The 26559-nt window shown below is 40.3% G+C and overlaps 1 protein-coding gene across 2 annotated transcripts; it reads left to right on the forward strand.

The window, feature by feature from the left end:
- Positions 1 to 8371: 8371 nt before the first annotated feature.
- KLHL31 (kelch like family member 31) lies at positions 8372 to 26315 on the forward strand. 2 transcript variants are annotated; one of them, XM_039320329.1, is made up of 3 exons: positions 8372 to 8545; positions 12695 to 13898; positions 23526 to 26315. In XM_039320329.1, exons 2-3 carry the CDS (start codon positions 12727 to 12729, stop codon positions 24256 to 24258), a joined length of 1905 nt encoding a protein of 634 aa, XP_039176263.1. In that variant the 5' UTR covers positions 8372 to 8545; positions 12695 to 12726; the 3' UTR covers positions 24259 to 26315. The 2 variants fall into 2 exon arrangements, with proteins under 2 accessions (XP_039176263.1, XP_039176264.1); XM_039320330.1 differs by lacking the exon at positions 8372 to 8545 and adding an exon at positions 9366 to 9560.
- The last annotated feature ends 244 nt before the right edge of the window (positions 26316 to 26559 follow it).

Consider the following 26559-nt stretch of genomic DNA (forward strand, 5'->3'; position numbering starts at 1 on the left):
TGGCATATGTCCGAAAAATTTCCAACAACATGACTGTAAACAAGTCCATCTCTTTGACTGCTTTCACAAAATATTTTTATAACTAGATACTGGATTCTATTCAAAGGGAACTTGTCTGGAAAATTAAGATGTGTTTTTTACAGTGTCATTAAGACTCTCTTCAAATATACAAACATAAATAATAAACACAAAATTTACCAAAATGGGGACTGAATTTACCTACTGTTGCATACATTTAAAGAAAACTGTGATAAGAGCATGGGCACATCATGCAATCAAACACATATGCTAGCCTTCTTCAGGTTGGGGATGGCGTCCTCCAGTTGTCTCAATTCAAAGTTACAGAATTTCCTTGCTATTCACTCTTGCTGAGAATTGTGGAAATTGGAGTTCATGCATCTCAGAGGCATTCATTCACGTGGCAGAAGGCTGACCCATGTACTCAGGGGTTTAGCCACAAATAACACTCAAATGCATACTACTGATCATACATAGGCATTCTTTTTCTCCTGTCCTTATAATATTGCAGATATGGGCATTGAGACATTATATAGCGTGCCTTTTATCCACTTGTTGTATCTGTTGAGTAGATAAACGTGGAAAGGGAATACAGGATGCCCCAGGCTTTTCTCCTGTTCCAATTCTTATATCAAGGCGATTAACAATAATTTGCTTGGATCCACTGGCCCTTTCCATTCCCATCTTTCAACTTAACAATCTCAATAATATCTCCCATTCCCCAAATCTTGCAGTAGAGGCATGTTATGGATCCCATTTGCTAAGGAGTTCCATCTGATGGGACAAAGGAGAAGAGCTTCTCTGCCATGGCACCTGCCCTTTAGAACCTCATTCCTCATTCCTGAAGTGAGATTGACCCCGATCCCATTGATGTTCAGGAAATCTCTTAAAATTTAGTTTTGTCAGCAGGTTTGGGAATCCCATGGAAATAGCGAGCCAATGAAATGTCTGTAAGGTTTTGGATGCATTCTCCCAAGATTTTGTCTTTATTGACTGTTGATGCCAGTGGGTGAGGGGTTATTGTTTTTATTGTTTGTATCTTGTTTTTATTTTTGTAAGCTTCCCAGAGTTACTGACAATGAGCGGACAGCCATATAAATTCTGATAGGCAAGCAGGCAGGTTTTTAATAATCTTCTAATAATTTTGTTGTTGCTGGTTTGTTTAAATTGGGTCTGCTGCCCAGAGTCACATATATGAGATGTAAGCTGAATACATATTCAAAAAAGGGAAAAAATAGATTCAGGAAACTACAGACCTATCAGTCTGACCTCAATAACTGGAAAGATTCTGGAAAACATAAGTAAGCAATGAATCTGCAAACACCTAGAGGCAAACAAAGTCATAACCAAAAGCCAACATGGGTTTGTCAAAATCAGATCATGCCAGACAAATCTTATTGCATTCTTTGACCAGGTGACAAAATTAATGGACCAGAGGAATGCTATGGATATAGTTTACTTGGACTTTAGTAAGGCATTTGATAAAGTAGACCACAACCTACTACTTGATAAGAGAAAAATTTGGGTTAGACAGCATCACCACCAAATGGATTCGTACCTGGCTGACCAACCGCACTCAACGTGTGGTCCTCAACGGAACTGCATCTACATGGAGGGAAGTATGCAGTGGGGTATCCCAAGGCTTTGTTTTAGGCCCAGTGCTCTTCAACATCTTCATCAATGATTTGGATGAGGGGATAGATCGGGAACTCATCAAATTTGCAGACGACACCAAGCTGGCAGAAATAGCCAACACTCCAGAAGATAGGCTTAAGATACAGAAGGATCTTGACAGACTTGAATATTGGGCACTATCTAACAAAATGAAATTCAATGGTGAAAAAAGTAAGGTTCTACTTTTAGGCAAGAAAAAACAAATGCACAGGTACAGTATAGGTGGTACTTGGCTCAATAGTAGTAACTATGAGATCTTGGAATCCCTAGTGGACAATCACTTAAACATGAGCCAGCAGTGTGCCGCAGCTGCCAAAAAGCCAAGACAGTTCTAGGCTGCATTAACAGAGGGATAGAATCAAGATCACGTGAAGTGTTAATAACATTTTATAATGCCTTGGTAAGGCCACACTTGGAATACTGCATCCAGTTTTGTTCACCACAATGTAAAAAACATGTTGAGACTCCAGAAAAAGTGCAGAGAAGAGCAACAAAGATGATCAGGGGACTGGAGGTTAAAACATATAAAAAACGGTTGCTGGAACTGGATATGTCTAGTTTAATGAAGAGAAGGACTAGGGGTAACATCATAGCAGTGTTCCAATATCTCAGGGGTTGCCACAAAGAAGAGGGAGTCAAGCTATTCTCCAAAGCACAAGAAGCAATGGATGGAAACAAATCAAGGAGAAAAGCAACCTAGAACTAAGAAGAAATTTCCTGACAGTCAGAACAATTAATCAGTGGAACAACTTGCCTCAAGAAGTTGTGAATGCTCCAACACTGGAAGTTTTTAAAAAGAGATTGGTCAACCATATGACTGAAATGGTATAGGTTTTCTTGCCTGAGCCGGGGGTTGGACTAGAAGACCTTCAAGGTCCCTTCCAACTCTGTTGTTCTAAATATGACAAATAAATAGATCCAGTCTATGACATTTTTTAGCAAAATAAGTTCATTTAACCACTACCCAGTGATCTTCTACCAGGAAGTGGTAACACTCCTCTTCCCACAGTTTTTTCTTGTAGGTAAACAACTTATTAATAGCTTACTTTCTGTTTATGATGATGATAATTTTTCAAACTTCATATATCATAGTTAAATAAATAAATATATAAAATAAATCAGAAGAAGATGAAGCACACACAAATATATAGATAAGATTCTATATTTAAAAAAATCTGTCTTTCTGAAATGACAAGGACAAATGACTTAAGAAGGCTGTATCTACAGTAAGAAGATGTGTATAGAAGTTAATGGAATACACATCCTGAAAAGGAGATGCTTGCATTATTTTATATACTATATTTTTATGCTGCTGCTATTATTAATAGGTTAACAGCTGAAGAGAAAAATAAAACAGTTTGGTGTTTTTCATTTCATGCCAGCTGTCAGAGCAAGACCAGTCCTCTTCCCTATATATTTATAATTATAAACATTCATATAAATTTGACATACTATAAGGTTTGTAGAGTTTACATTCAAGTAGATGTCACTGAATTTACTGCTGAATAAATAGGCATTAGGATGGCCCTGCTTTCATCCACAATGTGTGACTAGATTTTGTACTTTGTGGCATAGCCTATTTGCTCAAGCCTGTTAATATTATGTAAGAGGTTAAGAAAGAGATGCAGAGTTGCCAATTTCTGATGTTCTTCCTCTTTATCTGGCTCTTCATGATAAGGAAAATGTTCTGTGGGTAACATTTTGTTTAACAAGGAGATATGATAAAGCATCATATACTGATTGTGCAAAACTTACAAGCTGGCACATTTGCAGTACATGCCCATGTATGGCTGTTAAGAATTATATCCCAATGAGTTCAGTAGGAAGGTACACCACTATTTAATAGCAGACCATTAGCTCTGCATAAAGAATATCTATATTTAATCCCTGGCATTTCCAGTTAAAACAAGAGATCAGGTGGGGCCAGACTGATGGGAAATTGAAGAGCCCCTGCCAGTCAGAATAATAATAATAATAATAATAATAATAATAATAATAATAATAATAATAATAATAATAATAATAATAATAATAATAGTGAGGCACTACCTTGACGTGGTTGTGAGGCTTGTGTACTCTGAGGAAGATGAGAGCTATGCCAGAGGTTCAACCATACTGGACAGGTCTCATCAGAGGAGTCAGACAAAGAGTGTCTCTCCCATAAAAAATATGGTGAGACGTAAATTTCAGAATGCCACACCGGCTCGGATGTCGCCCGGGTTAACAAGGTCCGCGCTAGATATCGGAGTTCCTGGATATCTGGTGAAAAATGGGTTACAGGACTCAGGACTGTTGGCTGAGCAACCAGGGCCAGCAGCTGCAGAACTACTGGAAGAAAAGGTGTTTACCCGTCGCAGATACACAGTGATTGAAAACAAAAAAATAATGATCTGTTACTACAGATCAAGTCCAACAAGAAGAGGATATCTAAAACGAATGCACCAGTTCTGGAAAGAACAACATCCAGAATCAGAAATAACAGAACAGAGACTAGCAGATCAACGCCGATTTATAATACGAAATAAAGTATTCACAGAAACAGAATTGGACAAACTGCAAAGGTTTACCCAGGGCAAAGAAACCAAAGCCTTACCAGAAGTAATTCAGAATGTAGAGGCAAGCCAGGGGGAGTTGGCAGTGAAAGAATCCAGCAGAGATATACAACTGTTCTCATTTGGAAACCAGGCACCTCTTCCTCAGGAAGAACAAAACCCTCTAACTAAAGAAATAAAAGAATTGAAACAAAGAATAACTGAGCATCTAGAACAGCACAAAAACAACAGAATAAGGCTGCCTGCATTGAAGCTTGTTCCAAAGAAACAGCTAGCACAAGCATTAAAAGATGCAAATACTGCAATATCAACTATAAGCACCAATTCACTGCAAGAAACAAACCAACTAATGTACAGCACAGCTGCAGTTATAACTGAATACCTGGGATGCAAAATCAACAAAGAAGAAAAACAAACAAACAGTGCACCCCAAAAATGGAAGATTAGACTAGAAAATAAGATCAGCAAGTTAAGATCACATGCAAGCAAGCTAGAACAGATGAAAGAAAAGAAGCTGAAGAACAAAAAGACCAAAGAATACCTAATCAAGAAATACCACTTAGAAACAAGGAAGATCAAGGAAGCACTGGAAATAATAAAGCAACAAATAACAGCTATAGCCAGGAAAATCAGTAGATATGAAGCTCGAATTGCAAACTATAGGCAGAACCTCCAATTTCAATCCAATCAGAAACGTTTCTACCAATCCATCAATGGAGAAACTGCAAGAATCAGTCAGTACCTGACAAGGAAGAAACAGTGCAGTTCTGGAAGCAGATATGGGATAACCCAAAGAAATACAACAAGGATGCGGCTTGGTTAAAAGAGGTGGATGCAAATAAAACAGAAGTTGAAATGAAAGAACTAGTAATAACAACAAAAATGGTAGAAAAAAGAGCAAAGAAAATCAAAAATTGGTCAGCACCAGGTGAAGATGAACTGCATGGGTTTTGGTTGAAACATCTAACTGTTATACACCCACTCATTGCCAAGCAGTTCAACAATATACTACAAGGAGGAGAAATTGAAAAGTGGCTAACAACTGGGAAAACCTACCTAATAATGAAAAATCCAGCAAAAGGGGCAACACCAGGCAACTACAGGCCAATTACCTGCTTACCAACAACTTTCAAATTACTAACTGGTGTGGTAGCTGATGCAGTACAACAGCATCTAGTTGAAAACAATCTCTTTCCACCTGAGCAGAAAGGAAACCGCCCCAATAGCAGAGGAACAAAAGATCAACTCCTAATAGACAAAATGATCTTGGAAAACTGCAAGAAAAGGAAGACCAACCTGAATGTGGCATGGATTGACTACAAAAAGGCATTTGACTCTCTGCCACATGACTGGATAATCAAGTGCCTAGAAATAACAGGAGTCAGTAGAATTATCAGAAAATTTGTGCAAAGATCGATGGCGCAATGGAAGACACAGTTGCAGATGAATGGTGAGAGACTGGGAGAGGTTAATATCAAGAGAGGAATATTTCAAGGACATTCATTGTCACCATTACTATTTGTTATTGCACTGTTTCCTCTGTCAATAATACTGAATAACTCAGGACATGGCTATCAAACATCAAAAACATCTACCAGACTATCCCATCTCCTTTACATGGATGATCTGAAGCTGTATGGAAAAACATCATCTGAAATAGAATCGCTGCTCAACACTGTCCGTATATATAGCCAAGATATTGTTATGGAGTTTGGCTTGGACAAATGTGCCACACTTACTATCAAACAAGGAAAAATAATGAAAACTGAAGGAATCAAGATGCCCCACGAAAATAACATTAAGAGTCTGGATGAGGAAGAGTACTACAAATACTTGGGTATCCTTCAAGCTGACAACATCAAGCACACTGAAGTCAAGAAAAAGATTAGAGGTGAATACATCAAGAGAGTGAAGAAGATCTTAAAGTCCAAACTCAATGGAGGAAATACCATAAAGGCAATCAACACCTGGGAAATTCCAGTCATTAGGTACACAGCTGGAATAGTGGACTGGACTCAAGCAGAACTAAAAGCAATGGATAGGCAGACCAGAAAAATAATGACAATGAATCATGCCTTCATCCACGCAGTGACATTGATAGACTTTATCTACCAAGGCAAATAGGTGGGCGTGGAATGCTACAAGTACATCAGATGGTTGAAGAAGAAAAAATGGCTTTGGAAGAATATCTGAAGAACAATGATGAAGATGCACTGAAATTAGTATATCAGGAAGGCTTACTAACTACTGGAGAGACCAAACTGGCCTACAAGAAAGACCAAATGAAGAACAGAATAGAGGCATGGGAAGACAAAGCACTACATGGCCAATACATTAAAAAAATAGCTGGGAAAGCAGATAATAATAAAACCTGGCAATGGCTAAGAGCAGGAAAATTGAAGAAAGAGACCGAGGGACTAATTCTGGCTGCACAAGACCAAGCCTTAAGGACAAATGCATACAAAGTCAAAATTGAGAAGACAGCAACAGACAGTAAGTGCCGCCTATGCAAAGAAGCTGAAGAAACAGTGGACCACTTGGTAAGCTGTTGCAAGAAGATTGCACAGACTGATTACAAGCAGCGGCATGACAAAGTAGCAACAATGGTGCATTGGAAGATCTGCAAAAAATATCATTTGCCTGTAAGCAAAAACTGGTGGGATCATAAAATAGAGAAAGTCATAGAAAATGATAAAATTAAACTGCTCTGGGACTTCAGAATTCAAACAGACAAGCACCTGCAACATAACACCCAGGACTTAACAATTGTCGATAAGAAAGACAAAAAAGTCTGGATAGTGGATGTGGCAGTGCCTGGAGACAGCAGAATAGACGAGAAAGAACTGGAGAAGATAACAAAATACAAAGACCTACAAATAGAAATAGAAAGACTGTGGCAAAAGCAAGCAAGGGTAGTACCAATAGTCATAGGCTCCTTGGGTGCAATCCCAAAACAACTGGAGCACCACTTGAACACCATTGGCATTGACAAATTCGCTATTAGTCAATTGCAAAAGGCGGCCTTATTAGGAACTGCTTCCATCCTGCGACGATATCTGTAATACCATCAAACATCCACATCTGCCTATCCCAGGTCCTGGGTAAGGACTCGATAGGTAGACAAAATGCCAAATCCAGTCTGAACATCTGGCTGACTGTGCGATGATCAATAATGATGATGATGATGATGATGATGATGATGATGGAAGGGACCTTGGAGGTCATCTAGTCCAACCCCCTGCTCAGGCAGGAAACCCTGTACCAGTGATGGTGAACCTTTTAGAGACCGAGTGCCCAAACTGGAACCCAAAACCCACTTATGTATCATCGGGTGCCAGGTGGGTGTGGCCCATTGGGTGGGCGTGGCTGCAGTGGTAATGGCAGACTGGATGGGACTAAAAAGTTCAATCAATTCCAACTTTGCAAGATCTTTTTTTTTCCCACGAGAAGTTGAAATTGATTGATTGAACCTTTTTTTTTTTTTTTTGCACATGGCGGAGGCCTAAAGCGAAAATATTCTATAAAAGAACTAAAGGACTGGAGCCACAGCATGTGTGCCCACAGAGACGGCACATATTCACCACCACGGCCGTATACCATTTCGGACAAATGGCTGTCCAGTCTCTTCTTAAAAACTTCCAGTGTTGGAGCATTCACCGCTTCTGGAGGCAGGTAGTTCCACTGGTTAATTGTTCTAACTGTCAGGAAGTTTCTCCTCAGTTCTAGGTTGCTTCTCTCCTTGGGTAAGATGGATAAGCCACAGCAAAGCAACTTCTTTGTTCTCCTGGTGTTTGGAGGTGGAGGATTCGTCCCAGCTGTTGCTCTTGCATGTATGAAGTTTGAGGAAAGGGAGAGAAAATGCTGAATTACCAAATCCCATTTTTCTCAAAAGGAGGAATGAAGATTAAAGAAAAAGATAATGACCCTTCAAGCTGGTTCAGTGTGAAACAAACAACTGCAATGGGAAGCATAGCATTCCTGTTGCTTATCTCTCACTCTGCTTCATTTGCCATGAAGGAGCCCAGTGAAATTTACTTGAGATTCAAAACCAGGCAGGCACAGGAAACATAAACTCCTCCGGGTGACAGGGAGGGATGGGAGGAGGGGTCATTTTTAAAGGGCCCCAAAGCGCAAACTCCAGTCTCTCTTCTCCTCGGTGGCAGCAGGTCACACTAGAATCCTCAATTGGGTAGAACCAGGCACGACTTCCATTCCTTCTTCCTTCTCTTTTTTTCTTCTCACAAGATATTCTCATTGATACTGTGTTGGGGCGCCCCAGGAAGCCTCTTTCCTGAAAAAGGGTAAGGAGAACCTAATCCTATTCTTTTTGAGATTGGCTTTAATTTGCGTTCATAAAGAGGGTTTTTCCTGCCTGTGTTTATAGCCCAAATCTCATTTGACATGAATCTGGCACAAAGCCTACAATCGGCTATAGATATGAAGAGCCCCTAATAAATCAAGTTAGAGATAGTTTTTCTGTAATTATCTTTCTTCCTACAGAGTGTGTGCAATTTAATTTGATGGACAAAACTCCTCTCCTTTGGCTGATGGATTTCAAAAGACCAGCACTTGTCCCCAGGAGCATGTCATGCCTTAATCAAGGAAAGGCCACCTTTTAAAAATATTAGTCACTTTGGTTTTCTTTAAGTGAGGGTAATAGTTTCTTTGATGTGTTGTTGAACTAATTAAGATGGGGATAGTTTAACATCTAAAGGAATACCGGCTTAGCAAAACAGGAGAGGAAATTTAAATGCACACTGTCCAAATGTATGTTAAGTATTTCATCTTATCAGAGTGATTTAATCTAACTTTAACTTCTTTTTAATTAAGCAGGAAACTTATCCCTAGTGTAAGCACCTGGGCAAGAAAAAAAAATTCTGTCCTGAAGAAAGACCAGACATTTTAAACTGAATGTGTCTTAAAATGGCAAGTCATTTGAAGGCCAGGGAGCATGGCTATTCTTGGAAATAGCCTTGACGGGTTTCAACAGATGCAGCCTGAAGAATGTGGCTGGGGAGGGGCCTAAGGGGGGGGGGGAAGGAGCAGCTGACCCACTGCTTTGGTAATGCTTGGGGAGGGGGATTTGGAGCCTTCTGGCATGCAAGCAACTTTGACACTTTGAGCACAGATAGCTCTCTCTCCCTTACGCACGGATAGCTGTTCTTCGGGAGGCGTTATGAGAGCAGCTATATTCTCCCAAAGGAGCTTAACTTTCCGATAGATAAAATGCCGAGTGGGGCATGTTTGAAGACTTAAGTGTGAAATCCTTGACAAGAGAGAAATGCTGCATTAGGAGATTGCTTTGCAGGAAATGAGGTAACTAGTTTATCTTTACCACTTTGGCACTATGCCTCCTTGCAACACGTAGGTGCTTACTTAGCTACTTCAGTGCTATTTGCTTTTATATTTCACCAGTTATTTAATTCATTTATTTGGTGCTTATCGAATTGCAAGATTTCCTCAAGGAGAAGATATTTCTTGTCCTTTCTCTGGCATGGGCTAGTTTGAGTGTCGAGAATGTTCGGCCTGAGATCATTCAGGGCAATTCATAGCTGAATGGAGATTCGAACCCAGTCCTGGTTACAAAAACTTTGCAACTTCCTGTAGGACATCACAGGCAGGTGTTTCAGTCTCTAACTTGACTGAACACCAAAATGAAAAAGAGCAGATTCTAGAGTCTGGATATTTGGTTTCCTAGGGTTTACATAATGGTTTGTCTGGTGGGGATATGATGGCTGCTTTTTGAGTGAAGTTTTTTGTGCTTCTCACTATGGCATAGAAAATTCAGCTGGAAACATTGGCCCATTTAAAATAAAAAATCTGAGTAACATCCATCAAACGTGTGAAAACATATTTTATGGCAAGTTGGAAAATATGTTTATGTTTTAATTATTTTTATTGTAAACTATTTCAAATTGTTGCTTATAGTAGCAATTAGAAATGAGTATAAATCAGTCTTCCTGAAACTGAGCATCCTTCAAAAGCTTGGATCAGTTCCCCAAATTCCCATGCCAACATTTCCATCACCAAGAAATCTGAGTTTAATTTTATAATGCTGTTCCACTGTTGTTGGCATTTGAGTTAGTTAACAAAATATTCAAGGACAATGAAACAAAAAGGGGTAAGAATGAAAAGTTTATTATTATATCCAGCTGAGGGCAAGACAAGAAGTAAAGGATGGAAACTTATCAAAGAAAAGCAACCTAGAACTAAGGATAAATTTTTGGACAGTGAGAACAATTGATCAGTGGAACAGCTTGCCTCCAGAAATTATAGGTGCTCCATTACTGGAGCTTTTCACAAAGAGATTGGACAGCCCTTTATCTGAAATAGTATAGGGTCTCCTGCTTCAGCAGGGGGTTGGACTAGAAGATCTCCAAGGTCCCTTCCAACTCTATTATTCTGTTATTCTGCAATTAAGTAGCCCTAAGCAGTTGAAAAAAGCAGCTAATCATTAAAGCTGATCAAAATAAGAAATTAGATAAAATCAACAGACATCTTAGGAAACTGATAGCTTAACACTACCATTTTACATCATAAACTTAACTTAGCTTATCAGTTACAGAAATAATTTTGAACATGATATTATACCCCAAATATTTTATTTCAGAGGATGCAAAATTGAAAAAGTTATTATTCGTCTATTAAACCAGAGTTCTGGGAGTCATTTAAGCTATAGCTGTATAAGCCTGAACCTGTATTCAAGACAACTAAGGATTACATATATTATATACATTTCTAATATATGTAGTCTCAGGCATAGATTTTATCTATTAATTACTATTCTAACTTTCTGCTTAAAACAATGCTCATGTAGCAACCAAATGAAATGTTAATACATAACCAGATATGAGGGCATAGGATAGAAACATAAAAATGCCATTTGCACAAGAGCAAGACTTAATAATAGAATATCTACTCAGAAGATGCTTGTAATGGAACACAACACAATGGAAAATTAACTAGGTTATTCTAGGACAAGCAGCTCTTCTAAAATGGAGAACCAATTCCTCTATTACTTCAAGTAGAATGATCCATTTAACTATAAACATAGTCATCAAGGCCTGTTAATGAATCCCATAGAATGTTTATTCAAAAGGCAATTAACCAGTTTCCTCTAGTTCTTCAAACCTAAGAATAACCTTGCTGGTCAGATCAACATCCTTACAATCAGCTTCACTGGATGAACCTTGATCCTAGTGCCTTCCATGGTTTTATAATCTCAATCATATTCTTTCTCAAACTATAGCCTCCAGAATTCTTCATCATTCATTATGCTTTCTAGGACTGATAGGAGTTGAAGTTCAAAGCAACTAAAATATCAATTTACCTTTCTCTCACCTGCTGCAAAGTCTTTATCCAAACAGCAATGTTTTGGAAGAAAATAATTCCATCCCTGCAGGCTTCAATCAAGAAAGGACAGGAGTCATCTGCTCTTTTAGATGAAAGATAAGGATAGCTTTTTAATGAGCAAACATGCATATTATTGCTGTTGTTAGATTTTCATTCTTTTAAAAAATATTTGATCAACTCAAGGCAACAAACATGCCTAATAAACCTTCCTCCTATTTTTTCAACCTATGTGATAGGTTGGGCTGAGAGAGTGTTACTGGCCCAAAATCACATGCCTAAGGAGGTACAGGAACTCACAGTCTCCTGGTTTGTAGGCCAGCACCTTCACTACACTGAGCTGGCTCTGGTGATTTGGAATGGAGTTGTAGTTTAATTCAGTGGGTTTTGTTTTCAAATAAATTAGGACTTTATGGGAGTCTGATCTGATTTGCCTATCCAAATTAATCTGAAGTGAAGACTGACTTGGAAAATATTAATTTGCAAAGGTCATCTATTCAGTGAAATGTGCCATTGAATAAGTATTATAAATTTTACATGAGTTGTTAGTCCTTTTTAACCCTTACAGCTGAAGGGTTCAGGATCAAGAGTCTCTGGCTTCACATTCCCCTGACCTACCCACCTTTGTACTTCTGTTACAAAAGGAGGGAATTCTGTGCATGTTCATTTTAACAGATTAACTCTATGGGATTTGAGGCTGGGTTATTAGTAAGGTTGCTTAGATTAACAGCCAAGAGGATCTATTTATATTTATATTTATATTAAAGTTAAATTGAATAAAAATCCATTTCAGCATTCAGGATTGGGATCTCGGGAGACTGGAGTGACTGGGGTGCAAAAATGCTCTCCTATCCAGACATATCATCTGAAGAGGGATACAAACTATCATTTGCCGAGTGATAATTAACCATACAGGCATACCAACCAAATGCTGCAGATGTGTTGGTAAAGTGTTAATTATCCTCCTGCCCGTTTATATTTCATTTCTTTGAGGTACACTTACAGATTATAAGAAAGCTTTGGGATCAATTTTAGTAAGATGTTTAAATATGGGTGTACAAATTATTGTTTTTTTTCTCCTTGTTCTGGGTTTTTCTTAGCAAGCTCCTGGCTGTGATATTATATTGCAGTCATGGCGCCCAAGAAGAAGAATGTCAAAAAGAACAAGGCGGATATCAATGAGTTAACCATTATAGTGGAGGATGGGCCTCTCAGCAAGCTCAATGGATTGAATACCTTCCTGGAAGGAGGCAATGGCTTCAGTTGTGTTTCCACAGAAGTTTCTGATGCTTTCTATAGTCCCAACCTCTTGGAAGGTTTGTGTAGGATGAGGCTGGAAAATTTTCTCTGTGATTTAATAATTGGTACCAAAACCAAGTCCTTTGATGTCCACAAGGTGGTGATGGCATCATGCAGTGATTACTTCCATAACATCCTAAAGAAAGATCCATCAACTCAAAGAGTGGACCTCAATGACGTATCCCCACTAGGCCTAGCCACTGTGATTGCGTACGCCTATACTGGAAAACTTACACTATCCCTGTATACTATAGGTAGTATTATCTCCACAGCCATTTATCTTCAGATACATACCCTTGTGAAGATGTGCAGTGACTTTCTGATGCAGGAAATCAATGTGGAGAATTGTATGTATATTGCCAACATTGCAGAGACATATGGACTGAAAACTGCTAAGGAAGCATCACAGAAATTCATTAGAGACAATTTCATTGAGTTTTCAGAATCAGATAATTTCTTAAAGCTTACTTTTGACCAGATTAACGAACTTCTTGCAGATGATGACTTGCAGTTGCCTTCTGAGCTTATTGCATTCCAGATTGCAATGAGATGGCTGGAATTTGACCAAAAAAGAACTAAGTATGCTGCAGATCTTTTGAGCAACATTCGGTTTGGTACCATCTCTGCCCAGGACCTGGTGAATTATGTTCAGACTGTACCAAGAATGATGCTAGATACAGATTGCCATAGACTTCTGGTAGATGCCATGAATTACCACTTACTTCCTTACCACCAGAATACTCTACAGTCAAGAAGAACCAGGATTCGTGGAGGATTTCGAGTTCTAGTTACAGTCGGGGGACGTCCAGCTTTAACAGAAAAATCTCTTAGCAGAGACATTTTATACAGAGATCCTGACAATGGGTGGAAAAGACTTACAGAGATGCCTGCCAAAAGCTTCAACCAGTGTGTCACCGTGATGGATGGATTTCTCTATGTGGCAGGTGGCGAAGACCAGAACGATGCCAGAAATCAAGCAAAGCATGCAGTCAGCAATTTTTGCAGGTAACTGATTATATATAGCAGTAGCGACATAGCACAGAGCTGACAGCTCCAGAAAAAGAAGGAGAAATATATGTATATGTGTGGCGGGGAGGGTGGGGGGAAAGAGAAAATATATATTTCCAAGAAATAGCAAATTAATGTGGTTCATTGCTTTAAAATTACTTTTCTCAACCTGGCGACCTCCTAGTGGATTGGATTACAACTATGATTAGCACTAGTCAGCAAAGGGGGTGGGGAATTATTATCCAACACATCTGGATACCACCAAGTCAGAGAAGTTATCCTGAAGTCAGATGAGAAGTCTTTTTTCTCTCTCTCTCTCTCTTTTCTTTTCTGGGGTTACACATATAAAAATAGTGCTATTAGTGCTAAAATAGTGCTTTGCTAAGAGATATGATTTTGCATCTTATTTTTCATGGAGAAATCTGCAGATCCTCTTTGTGCTTGGGGCAAAGCAGTCTGAGATCACATGCAGCTGCCCTACCTCACTTCAACCTTGGAAGCAAATTCCTGAATTCTATTTTTTTAAAAAATCCCACTATATTATGTTATGTTTGATCAATTCATAAAGTTGCCCAATCAATATGCCCCAGGAGAGTGTACAGTATTAAAAACCACATAATAACCAAAACTACATTACATTATTATGTATTATTGACAAGAGGGAATTTTCAAAACTGAAAAAATTACAGGCATAGAAACTTCCAAGCCAGGGTCTAAGGGGCAGAGCCTTTCAGAAAGAAAGTCAGAACCATTTGGATTTGGGGTGTTGGGCATGCAGGGGGATGTTATTACATAAGACAGGTGCAGAAATAGAGAAGACACATCTCCTGTGTCTCACCAGTTAGCACTGCTTATATGTCAAGACCCAGAATATGCCCACCAGGTCAGATCTTAATGAATAGGCAGAAATAATTAGAGAAAGGCAGCCTTGAAAATAACTAAACCTTAAGCCAGCAACTTGATTTGCATCCAGAAGCCTACTGGTAATCAGTGCAACTAGTGAAGTTAGCAGTCTTCGTAGCCACACAAAGGTAGAGGTGATCATGAGGACAACTCCCAATCCAGATTTTGTGCACAAGATCGATTTGTGCAAATTGTACACTTGTTCTATTAGGCATACTTGGGACCATCTCTAGAAATGAAGATAGAAACTTTCTGGACCCAGATGATCCCAAGACTGATCACTCAGTCTTACTATGGTTTTCTGAGCCTGTTCTCCCCCATCCAGACCTTTACAACTTCCAGAAACTGAGAGAATTTCAACAGTATCACTTGGGTGGCAAGGACTGAGCTTTATCACTGAGTTTCATCGATGTACTGATGACACTTAATCCCGTGATGACAGATATTAAATAGGGTTAGGAAGACAATCAAGCCCTGAGGCTTCTTAGAAAGCAAAGGCTCAAGACTACGCTGTGACATTCCCATTCCCTATCTCAATTAATGTGAAACCAACCCTACAAGAAGGAAAACCACTGTAACCTGTGCCTCTCACTTTCAACCTGCTGAGCTAATGGTGAAGAATATCATGATCAATGTTACCAAAGGCCACTGAGAGTTCGAGCAGCACCATGATGCTCCCATCCTGGCCCTAAAATTAGTTATCGACAAACAAAAGCAGTGCTGCTTTGGCATTCTATTCAGGCCTGAAATCTAATAGATTTAGATAATTTGTGACTTCCAGGGCTGTCAGAAACTACAGCTCAATAATCTTCTCATCAAGGGAAGTTTAGATATGGGTCAGAAATTGTCCAACACCACTGGGCCAGTAATAGTTTCTTGAGAAGTGGATAAAACATTGCCTCAATAATTGCAAGCAGAATCAACCCCCCCCCTTCAAGGATGAATTCATCATCACTTGGATCTATACATACCATGTCACATCCTAGGAAGCCTTGACCAATCAGGATTGACATGGATCTAATATATAGGTGACTTGGTTACAGCTCTAAGGATCCTGGCTACTTTCTTGGGGCTAGCCAGCTCAAACTTTTCCCAGATTCGAAAATATTAGTTATTGTGTAGTGGGTTTTTGGAGGCGTTAACCAGACCAGTCTAATACAACACGATTTATTGCAGCAGAAACAGAACTGAACTTAACCGACAGAATGGTAGCTATTTATACCTGCCGCCTCCAGGCGGCGACCAATCAAATCATAAGCCATTTTCCCACTCAAACTTAAACTTAACTTTCCCTCCAAAACAGTTGGAGACATGTTTAAACCAAAACACATTAATCCTTGATATCAATACATAACATTAGTAATGTGAGAGACTCTTCCCTGTCTTTTGCCAGACTGTATCTCAATCAACAGTACCAGACTTACACAACTAGAGTCCAATTCAAAGTAAATCCAAGTATCTTTGTCCAATACATGCCTCAAATAATCCTCTGCAGATGCAATAGGAGCAGAAGAATAAGTATTTTTTTCTCACTCTTATCACTGTAGGGTAACAAAAGCTCTTACTTATCTTGAGTCAGATTAGTTTGTCTTTCTCCAGTGATATTCTAGCATCTCTTCTGATGCTTCATCTCCTGGAGTTCCTCTGAGAATCAGGGGTCAGTGACAGAATGTGGCTGTCAGAAATTAATAAATTAATAAATATTTGGAGAGCAATCATATTAAGCAGTTTATGTAATTAATGTTAATTCAATTTAAATTAAATCAAATTATGTTTTGTTCCATGTATACTAAAAAAAGAAAAATACATAAATATTCAGATCCACTCATTTCCTCCCCTCAAGTACAGTTGATGATTGAGAGGCATAGTTACCATTATGTTATAAGAGCCATAGTGACACAGTGGTTAGAATGCAATATTGCAGGCTAACTCTGCTGACTGCCAGCAGTTCGATTTTGACTGGCTCAAGATTGACTCAGCCTTACATCCTTCCAAGGTCAGTAAAAGGAGGACCCAGATTGCTGGGGGCAAAAAGCTGACACTGTAAATTTCTCGAAGAGTGCTGTAAAGCACTATGAAACAGTGTATAAGTCTGCTATTGCTATCTTTCCCTTAGACAACAGGATTCCATTATTTTAATCTGTTTCTTTTTTAATTAAAAACAAAGTATGAGTGATTCAGATTGAGGATAGTAATTTTCATCTGCATAATTTTCTTGATAAAAATTATCCCATTTTACCAACATTATCCTTCTGTCTATTGGGGCAAAAGTGTGTGGTTTATGTCCTGTTATGGAATTCTTACTGACTCCTTCACTTGTTTGAAACAGGAAAGAATTTTATGTAGCCCTCCTTGTTTTCTGGAACATCCAGAACAATTGGACAACTTCTAGGACTTCTGTTTGGCAGTAACTTTGCATGCCAGTATTTCTTTTTTTCCATGACTATCCTGGTAAAGGAAGAAAAAAGCTAAGAGGAGAGTGTAACAGAGGATATATTTGCTGTGAAAAGATTTGCCAGATCACTCGAGGACATTTCCATTTTAGAAGGAAGACATAAATATAATTAATATATTTTTGACTGCAGACATCTGCATTTCCTGTCTAAACATTATTCTAAAGAGCTGAGGATGGTGCATACAATTTACCCTTTCAAGATTTTATCCTCATTTGATCCTGAGAAGCTGAGTGATAATGATCAGCCCAGAGTATCTTGTGAGCTTCATGAGAGCATCAGCATTTTAGACCACTTATTACAACACACTAGTTATTATAACGTTCCATTCTTTTTCCAAATTACTCAGAATAATTTCTAGAGTCAGCCAAGATGGCTTAGTTTCAGTGGTAGAAATATATTATTCTGCTTAATACTTATGGAATGGAAAGATGAATATGTTCCGTTTCCCCACATATGTCTTGCAGCAAAGAAGACATATACTATCCACCATGTATGCCAAATCATATATGGTTAGTTTTTCTCTTCACCACGTCCTAATTACACACAGCCTGAAATCACATTTAAATTTGGGGAAGAATTATATTCCAGGAATAGAAGTTTGGCCTTACATGCAGAACATTCAAGTTCTGGTCTCTGACATGTCCTGAGGAACTGCCAGTCTATGTACGTCTTTCTGACTAGAGAATAGATTGTCCAGGCATAAGGAACTTTCTAAAAACATATCTGTGCAGCACACTAAAAATCTATAAGAAGCAGGACGCCTCACTCCATAGAATGGTAGAAAGTGTCCCACAATTTTGCTTTGAGTTTTGAGATGTAGTGCTAAGAACTGATTTGAAATTGGTTATACTTTAGGACCTCCTTCCTTCAATATGCTGTAGCTGACTGATATCATTGAAACTTTTCATTCATTAGCTTCACATCTTTTGAAAATTCCCATCTAATTTTCTAGAAGGTACTCTGTAAGAGGAGTGATAGAAAAGCTAGTGCAAAAGTTCTCCTTTACTAAGTTTGCATAACAATTGGTAATGTTTTAGTAATTATTCATAAGCATTTCAGAAGGTTTTTTTTCCTGTTCTGAACAAAGAATGCAGACTTAGAAAAACAAGCATTATACATTTCTGAAATAGTTTTCTCTTATCCAGGCTGGTCTTGTTATTTCTTCAGTTCTTTAGGCATTGAATGAGGCAGAATGTTGAAACAGCAACAAGTTTATTGACTCAGAACAGAAGCAGCCCTAAAGGCTCCTGCACAGCTATTTATACAGTTAGCCTCTAGGTGGCAACCAATAGGTTTAAAGTAACAGTTTCCCACCCCAAACTTCATTATCAGCTTGGAGACAGCCATTCTAGCTTCCAGTAACAGCAACTGTTAAACAATACAGCAATGTAGGTCAGACATTAAGCAAGTGATTTAAAACAGTTGTGGCCAATACATTACACCCCTTCCCCTTAGATGGCTCAAACTCTCAATTGCTAGACAGGTCCTGCAGATATTTAGGTGGCCTTCTTGACTGTTCTGAACGTCTACAGGTTGCAGGAGTTTCCTGATCTATCCGCTCGCCTGCCCGGCTGGGTAGACCAGGACTCTGAGGTCCAGTGAAGTCAGGTTGACTCGGGTCCCTTTGGCTGGCCAGTCCCGGTCGGCCCAAACCAAAGTCCAATCGTGCAGCAAAGTCTGCAGGGCTGTCCCTCAGTGCAGTTTGCTGGTCCTGTTCAGCGGATACTGTCTGTCTGGGGGAACCTCTCCTACGGCCTTTTCCCTGTCTCCTTGAGTAAGAGTTCTGTTGGAGCGTGCAAGCTCCTCTGTTGGACCGCTGTTGCACGGCCCTTGCATGCGGCCCTCTTGAGAGGCCTGAGTCAGTGACTGGTTTGCTAGGCTCCGACGCAGCTGCTTAATGTGCCAGCGAATGACTCGCCCATCTTCCAGGACCACCTCATAAGAGAATGGTCCTGACACCTTAACAACCATGGCTGCCACCCACAAAGCCCCTTGCCTGTAATTCCAGGTCCAAATCCGGTCACCCACTTGCAAATTCTGAGGTGCCTTTGACTGAGCAGAGTCTGAGGCAACCCGGTCGGGATGCAGCCTGTCCAGCTTGGTGATCAAACATCGGCCCCATCTGAATTCGGCAGTACAGGGAGTTGTGCATTGGCAGAGTAGAAAATTGGCCAGTCTGTGGTGCCAATCCCGTGACAATCCGTTTTAGTGATTCCTTGGTTGTGCGGACCATGTGTTCTACTTGGCCGTTTGAGGCGGGTAAAAGGGAGCCAATGTTGTGTGCCATATTAGATTTGCCCTGAGGAAAGACTGGAATTCAGAAGCGGTAAACAGAGCCCCATTGTCAGAGACTAACACGTCTGGAAGTCTGTGTGTTGCAAAGATTCTGCACAGTTCCTGGATGGTCCTAGCAGTAGTCATAGTAGGGACTGGTACAATCTCTAACCATTTAGAATAGCTATCTACCACTATTAGAAACAGCTGTCCCTGAAAGGGCCCGGAAAAATCGATGTGGATTCTTGATCATGATGTGTGTGTGTGTGTGTGTGTGTGTGTGTGTGTGTGTGTGTGTCCTCCCATCAGTGGACAGGGGCTTGCGACATCTCCGGTCTGGATTGCTGCACATGTAGCAACCATGTACTTGGGTCTCGATGGCTTTATCTAGCCCTGGCCACCAAAGGTAGCTCCTCGCAAGTGCCTTCATCCAGACTATTCCCAGATGACCCTTGTGCAGAGACTCTAGGACCCTGGGCCTTAAATAGCTCGGGACTATGACCCTACTTCTCCAAAGGATGCACCCCTTATGAGCTGAAAGCTCATCTTTTCTCATGAAGAAACTCTGAAATTCTGGCTCTGGACATTTGTCCAGCCATCCTGTGTGTACCCAGTTTAGCACACAACTCAGCGTTTTGTCAGCTGCTGTCTCAGCAGCTATGTCCCCAGCGTGAAGGGGAGATTCTGGCAAATCCTGGATAGCCAGGATGCGTGCAGCCAGAGCTGGATCTGGCTCCACATGTAGCAGGGGCAACCTGCTCAGGCCATCTGCATGGCCCATTTCCTTGCCCGGTTTGTGAATCATCTTGTAGCTGTAGGCTGACAGGAAGATAGACTACCTCAGCATTCGAGGAGACAGAATCTGTTTGTTTGTTTGTGGTGTCTGTTTGTTTGTGGTGAACAATCCTAGGAGTGGTTTGTGGTCTGTGAAGACCATGAACTGGCGGCCATAGAAGTAGTCATGGAACTTTTTAACACCGGCCACAATGGCCAGAGCCTCCTTGTCAATTTGTGCATAGTTGTGCTCTGCGGACAATAGGGTCCTGCAGTAATACACGATGAGCTTCTGCCTCCCATCAGCCACTAAGTGGCTTAACACAGCCCCAACCCCATACGGGGATGCATCACACGCAATGCAGACAGACAACTGCTCATTGAAATGAGTGAGAACTGAGTTCAATGACAGCAGTGATTTGATTGCTTGGAAGTTACTCTTGTGGACACTGAGCTTGTCTATCCAAGAGCTCTGCCACTGCGGCCTTGTTTGGGAGGAGGGCATGGTAAAAATTCAAAAGGCCTAGAAAAGCCTGAAGCTCTCCCTTTGACTTCGGCCTTGGGACCTGCTGGATTGCTTTTAATTTGGATTCCGCCGGATGAATGCCTTCGGCATCGATGCGGAAACCAAGGAACTCGGTTGACTCTACTCCAATCCTGCACTTTTCTTTTTTTAGTTTAAGTCCCACGTCGCGGAACCGCTGAAGGATGGCCTTAAGCCGTTCAGCCAGAATCTCAACCCATTCCCCAGCAATGAGGACATCATTAAAGTAGGGGCAAACCCCTAGAATTCCTTTGAGCGTGCACTCCATTACTCCCTGGAACAGCCCTGGGGCTACACTCACTCCGAACTGTAAGCGCTTAACCTTAAAAGCCCCCCTATGGGTGACAATGGTCTGGGCTACCGCCGTGGCCTCGTCCACGGGCAGTTGTTGATAGGCTTGTGCCAAATCTAATTTGGCAAACATGCAGCCTCCTTGCAATGACGCCAAAATATGGCTGACAACTGGCACAGGGTACACATGCTGTTGAAGTGCCCTGTTGAGGGTGTACTTATAGTCAGCGCATATTCGCACTTCCCTGTTGGCCTTTAATGGCATTATTATGGGGGTCTCCCACACCCCACTGTCCACGGGCTGCAATACTCTTTGTTCCACTAGCTTATCCAGTTCTGCATTGATTTTGGGTTTTAACATGAAAAGCACTCTACGAGGCTTGATCCGTATTGGAATTACCATAGGATCCAGCCTGAGAGTGATCGGAGGAAACTTGTACTCCCTTAAACTAGAACGGAAAACATCCATGAACTCTTGGCAGACTGCAGACAGATCTGCCGCTTGTGTTCGGTGAATGCCAGTTACTTGAATGCCCAATGCATCAAACCAATCAAGCCCTATGAGACTTGTGCGTTGGCCTTCCACCACTATGATATCTAGTGGCCCCTTGAACCCCTTGAATTCCACCAGAAGTGTGGCTTCGCCTTTGACTACCACTTGGGAGTTTTGAAAGTCTGTGAGTAGTAGATTAGACAGCCAGAGCTTGGCCCATCTGTTGCTACAATGGCAAAGGTGCCTGAATGTTCCTTGTGAAATGATGGACATGGCTGAGTCAAAGTCACTCTCCTGGTTTGTTATTTGTACAGTATATCTCTTTTAAATAATATGATTAAGTACAGAATTCATTAATAGTCTAGAATGGGTATATAATTAATGCAGTTGTGTGGTATTATAAATAGAAATCTTCAGTCAAGGGAAAGGTAACTACCTCACATGTTCATATATAATGTGATAACTCTTACCCCTTAATAATTTAATAAGACCAGTGTCAAATCATTGTCTGATACCTTTCTATTTGTGTGATGAATCTGTTGAACAATCAAATTTATTTTCTTTTTTGGGAGGAGCATTCATTCAAGTACTCTTTCCCACTTATCTTTAGTACCTATATATTGGTGGTCTAAGTGCAAATAACTGCAAAGTTATTGTGGAATTTCATGTTTTTCTCCTTAAAAGATTTTTGATAGTAAAAGAAAAAAACTGAAGTGCAATAAATCAGAAGCAGCAACTGAAAACAAGCAGCTGAAAAACAAGGAAAATATACTCTCAACCTGGGAAAGATTTAAACCTCTTCTCCTCATTCTCAGCTCTTCTTGTCCCTAAAAGTGTTTTTCCCTCAGAGAAGAAACTTTAAAAATGAAGCATGAGATGCTTTAAAAATGATTTCAATTGAGAAAACAGGAGAAAAAGAGAAGGAGGGAGGTCTAGGAAAACTCGCCATGGCCAGATCTCCATCACTGACTTGCCTTGATTGGGTTGCTGCCACCAGCTCATCCTGGCCAGGTCATTGCTTCTGGCTCACCGCAGGTGACTGGATGTAGGACAAGTCACCCAGCAACTGGACATGGGGAAAACTTGCCACTGTGGGACAATCTGAGGATGAAGCGGGGAAGGGAAAAGGCACTTCATTTCCCCCCCACCCCCGGCCAGATGAAACATGAGCCCTGGCTAATGGGATGTGGGGATGGGGACCACTTGTGGGGAAGGGAATGGTAGACTCTATACAGGATTCCCCTCCCTGTGGGGTTGATGCTTAATCAGGTGGGGGTTAAGTGCCTCTTTCCCTTTCTACTTCATCCTCAAATTGTCTCACACTGGCAATTCCCCTCCCCATAAGTTGTCCCCATCCCCAAGTCCCATTGGCTGGGGCTGATGCTTCTTCTAGGGAAGGGGAAGTGCCTCTTCCTTTCTCCACTTTGTCCTCAAATTATCCCATGGCAGCGAGTTGTCCCCATGTCCAGTTGGTCAGGGTGACCTCTCCTGGCTCCAGTTGACCAGGATGAGCTGGCATTGGTGACCACCCGGGCTACACAGTCACAGCAACTTGGCTGAGGTGACCTGGCCACAGTGAGTTGTCCTGTTCTGGAGGGAGGGAGGGAGGGAGGGAGGGAGAGAGAGAGAGAGAGAGAATGAGAGAACTTGCTATATGATTCCTAATGCCTTTCTGATTTATTTTGGAGTGGGGATTGTAATGTTTTTAGCTTTAGAAAAATTAAGATGCGATCATGGAATTATATCTAGTTTATTCTTTAAAATAGATTACTATTTTAAATATATCCCTTGCTACTGAAGGATAAAGTAGCAAATAACGCTTCAACAAGCACTGAATGTCAATGTAGCTGGCATTCCTGTGACATTAATACTTCCTTATTTTTTTTCAGGTACGATCCTCGCTTCAACACTTGGCTACATCTGGCCAATATGAATCAAAAGCGCACTCATTTTAGTCTGAATGTGTTCAACGGTCTCCTTTTTGCAGTCGGGGGTCGCAATTCTGAAGGATGTCTCTCTTCGGTTGAATGTTATGTCCCTGCAATTAACCAGTGGCAGCTGAAGTCTCCACTGGAGATGCCCAGGTGCTGCCATGCTAGTGCAGTAGTAGATGGTAGGATCTTGGTCACAGGAGGCTATATCAATAATGCTTACTCCCACTCGGTTTGCATGTATGACCCCGCTAGTGACAGCTGGCAAGACAAAGCCAGCCTTAGCACCCCGAGAGGATGGCACTGTGCCATTGCCCTAAGGGAAAAGGTCTATGTCATGGGAGGGTCCCAACTGGGAGGGCGAGGGGAAAGAGTTGATGTGCTTCCTGTCGAGTGCTATAGTCCATATTCTGGCCAGTGGAATTATGTTGCTCCTCTTCCCACTGGCGTGAGCACTGCTGGTGCTTCTACTCTTAATGGAAGTATTTACTTAGTGGGAGGCTGGAATGAAATAGAAAAGAAATACAAGAAATGTATTCAGTGTTACAACCCCGACCTTAATGAATGGACCGATGAAGATGAGCTACCTGAAGCCACCGTAGGAGTGTCATGCTGCACCATTGCCATGCCCAACACTAAGACCAGGGAATCGAGATCTAGCTCGGTATCTTCGGTACCAGTTAGCATTTAAGTTCTTCTTTTTTTAATTAATCACTCCCCCTCCTATAGATTTTAAAAAGCTATACTAAATTTTTAAAATGTTTCTTTCTCACCACTGGGTCGTAATCCCTTTTAAAAAGCGTCCCTATCAGAAGGGATTGAGGAGAGAAGCATTAAAAGCTATTGGCATGCGTTTCAGTTTTATAAAATAAAAAGTGGCCAATTTTCATGGGATTTGAAAACACATGGTATGATCAAAGAAATTTAAAATCTAATACATTTTATGCACTACAAATGTGCACCAGAAGACAAAGGCCTCTGATCCGTTGATCATCACCAAGTTCCTTACTTCCTGTGGGACCTCTTGTTCAGATTCTGCAATCGATTTAGAAAAACTTAAGTGTTTCCAAGCACATGGCTCAAAGCATGGCTGATCAGAAGGCATAGTTCAGCTAAGTCTCCCTCCATAGGGGTAAAGGTAAAAGATGGAGCAATATATCAGAATTACAAATGGAAGACTAATATTTCTAAAGTCCATGGGCATTTGAGGTTGGGAGCAAATGACATCATACTCATCATAATATCATAGGGCAAGGGACATGAATTATATAATTTGCATCAAAGATACAACTGAGGCCAATTAGAGAATTCACATTATTTGCATATTGACACCAGTAATGTCATCCAGGCTTCTTACAGACATCTATATTGGAATCTTCTGCAAACTTCTGTGAATAAAACAAAATAATGTGACTTAGCAGGAAGCAGTTAGTATTTTAAATAAGGATTTGTTTCCAGAATGCAGCGTTTTGCTTTATTGTTGTTTACTGAATAAATCATAATTGGCTAAACTCACACAGTAAGCTAAATCATTGCTTACAAAGCTTAGTGGCTCAGTTCCCATGACATGCTAAATCACAGGCAAATCACATATAGTGAATTATATGAATCTACCTATAATCTATAAGAAGGCATGAAAATAGATTAACTCTATAAATATGAGAATATAGATATAAGTAAAATCTAAAATTATGTCATATTTCTGCAGTGCCTGGGACTCTGTCAACAGATCAATGAAATGTTTACATGCAACGATAAAGTTCACCCTGTGGTTAGGCTTATGAAACTGTGATTATGCTGACCCAAGGTCTGCAAAAAGTCATATGATATGTCATCTGAATTTGGAAGGGAGGGGATTTAGCTTAAGGTTTAATTCACTTTCTTCCTAAACAGGAAGCAAGAATAGTTGCACAGTGCAGCTGCTTCAACCAAGGTCCTCACACAATTTCTTCAACTCATGCATGTTGTATGGAATAAAATAAAGATGCCAGAGAAAAGGTGGTAGCTTAGCTTTCCTTCACTCTACATAAATGAGTCGCTTAAAAAAAAATTAACATATCACACACATACATATCAGGAAATGTCAGCCAGGCAGTTCAAAGCTAAGATGGTGGGGATACTTGATGACATAGCATCAAGGCTTCTTCATGGTACTCAATACCATCTGGCATGGCATATATGCATATATAAGGCTAGCCCCAAATAGTTAGAAAGTTACAGTAAAGAAATAGTACATCAGGTTTCATACATTGCACTAAACCATAATGTATTTAATTTTGTCTTATCAAGTTCTACAAATCCAGCCAACTGTGCTTTATTCAATAAAACATGGTTAAACAAAGGCTTAACGTGTGACAACCTGATCGAAATTCCAAAACAGCCATCTATGCAAAACACAGTATGTAAGGACTGTCATGTAAGCATGTGCCTCAAGAAGTCTTTCCCTTCACTTTGCTCCTTATACATCTTGTACTCCCAGCCCAATTCTGTTCCAAAAATATTTACAACTCTCTGGAAAAAGTCTGAGGATGCATTAACAGGAATGAATTGCCTCCCACCATTTTACAAAAAGAAGCCCTTCTGTTCATGAAAGGTCTTAAATGTGCACTGTCCAAAATTTCTGTTGACTTTATTATTTCTGAATTGTATTCTGATAGTTTCATTTCTCTAATGCCTCTTTAAAAATAAGCGCCATTGGGCTTAATGGAGCTTCTTTTTAAACAAACATACATAAAATTACAACTTTGATTGAGTTTAATGGTCTTTACTTCCAGGTAAGTGTGCATTTAGATTTGTCTTGATCATACCATGTAACAAGATTTTTTTAATGACAAACAATTGCTTCATATTTGATCCATAACAAAAAGAAATGTTTACATATTGTTTTTTATAATTGTCCTATCATAGTCTAACGTAGTGGTTCTTAATCCTGGGGGGAATGGTGTTATCACACGGGGTCACCGAAGGATTGAAGAAATGTTATGACTTAAAT

This window comes from Crotalus tigris, unplaced genomic scaffold, assembly GCF_016545835.1.
Source record: "Crotalus tigris isolate CLP2741 ecotype Arizona unplaced genomic scaffold, ASM1654583v1 scf7180000023636.1099087, whole genome shotgun sequence".
NCBI lineage: Eukaryota > Metazoa > Chordata > Lepidosauria > Squamata > Viperidae > Crotalus > Crotalus tigris.

Coding starts and splice junctions, on each gene's coding strand:
- KLHL31 (XM_039320329.1), top strand. CDS start 12,727: ATGGCGCCCAAGAAGAAGAATGTCAAAAAGAACAAGGCGGATATCAAT. Junction 13,899..23,525: donor GCAGTCAGCAATTTTTGCAG/GTAACTGATTAT, acceptor ATTTTTTTTCAG/GTACGATCCTCGCTTCAACA.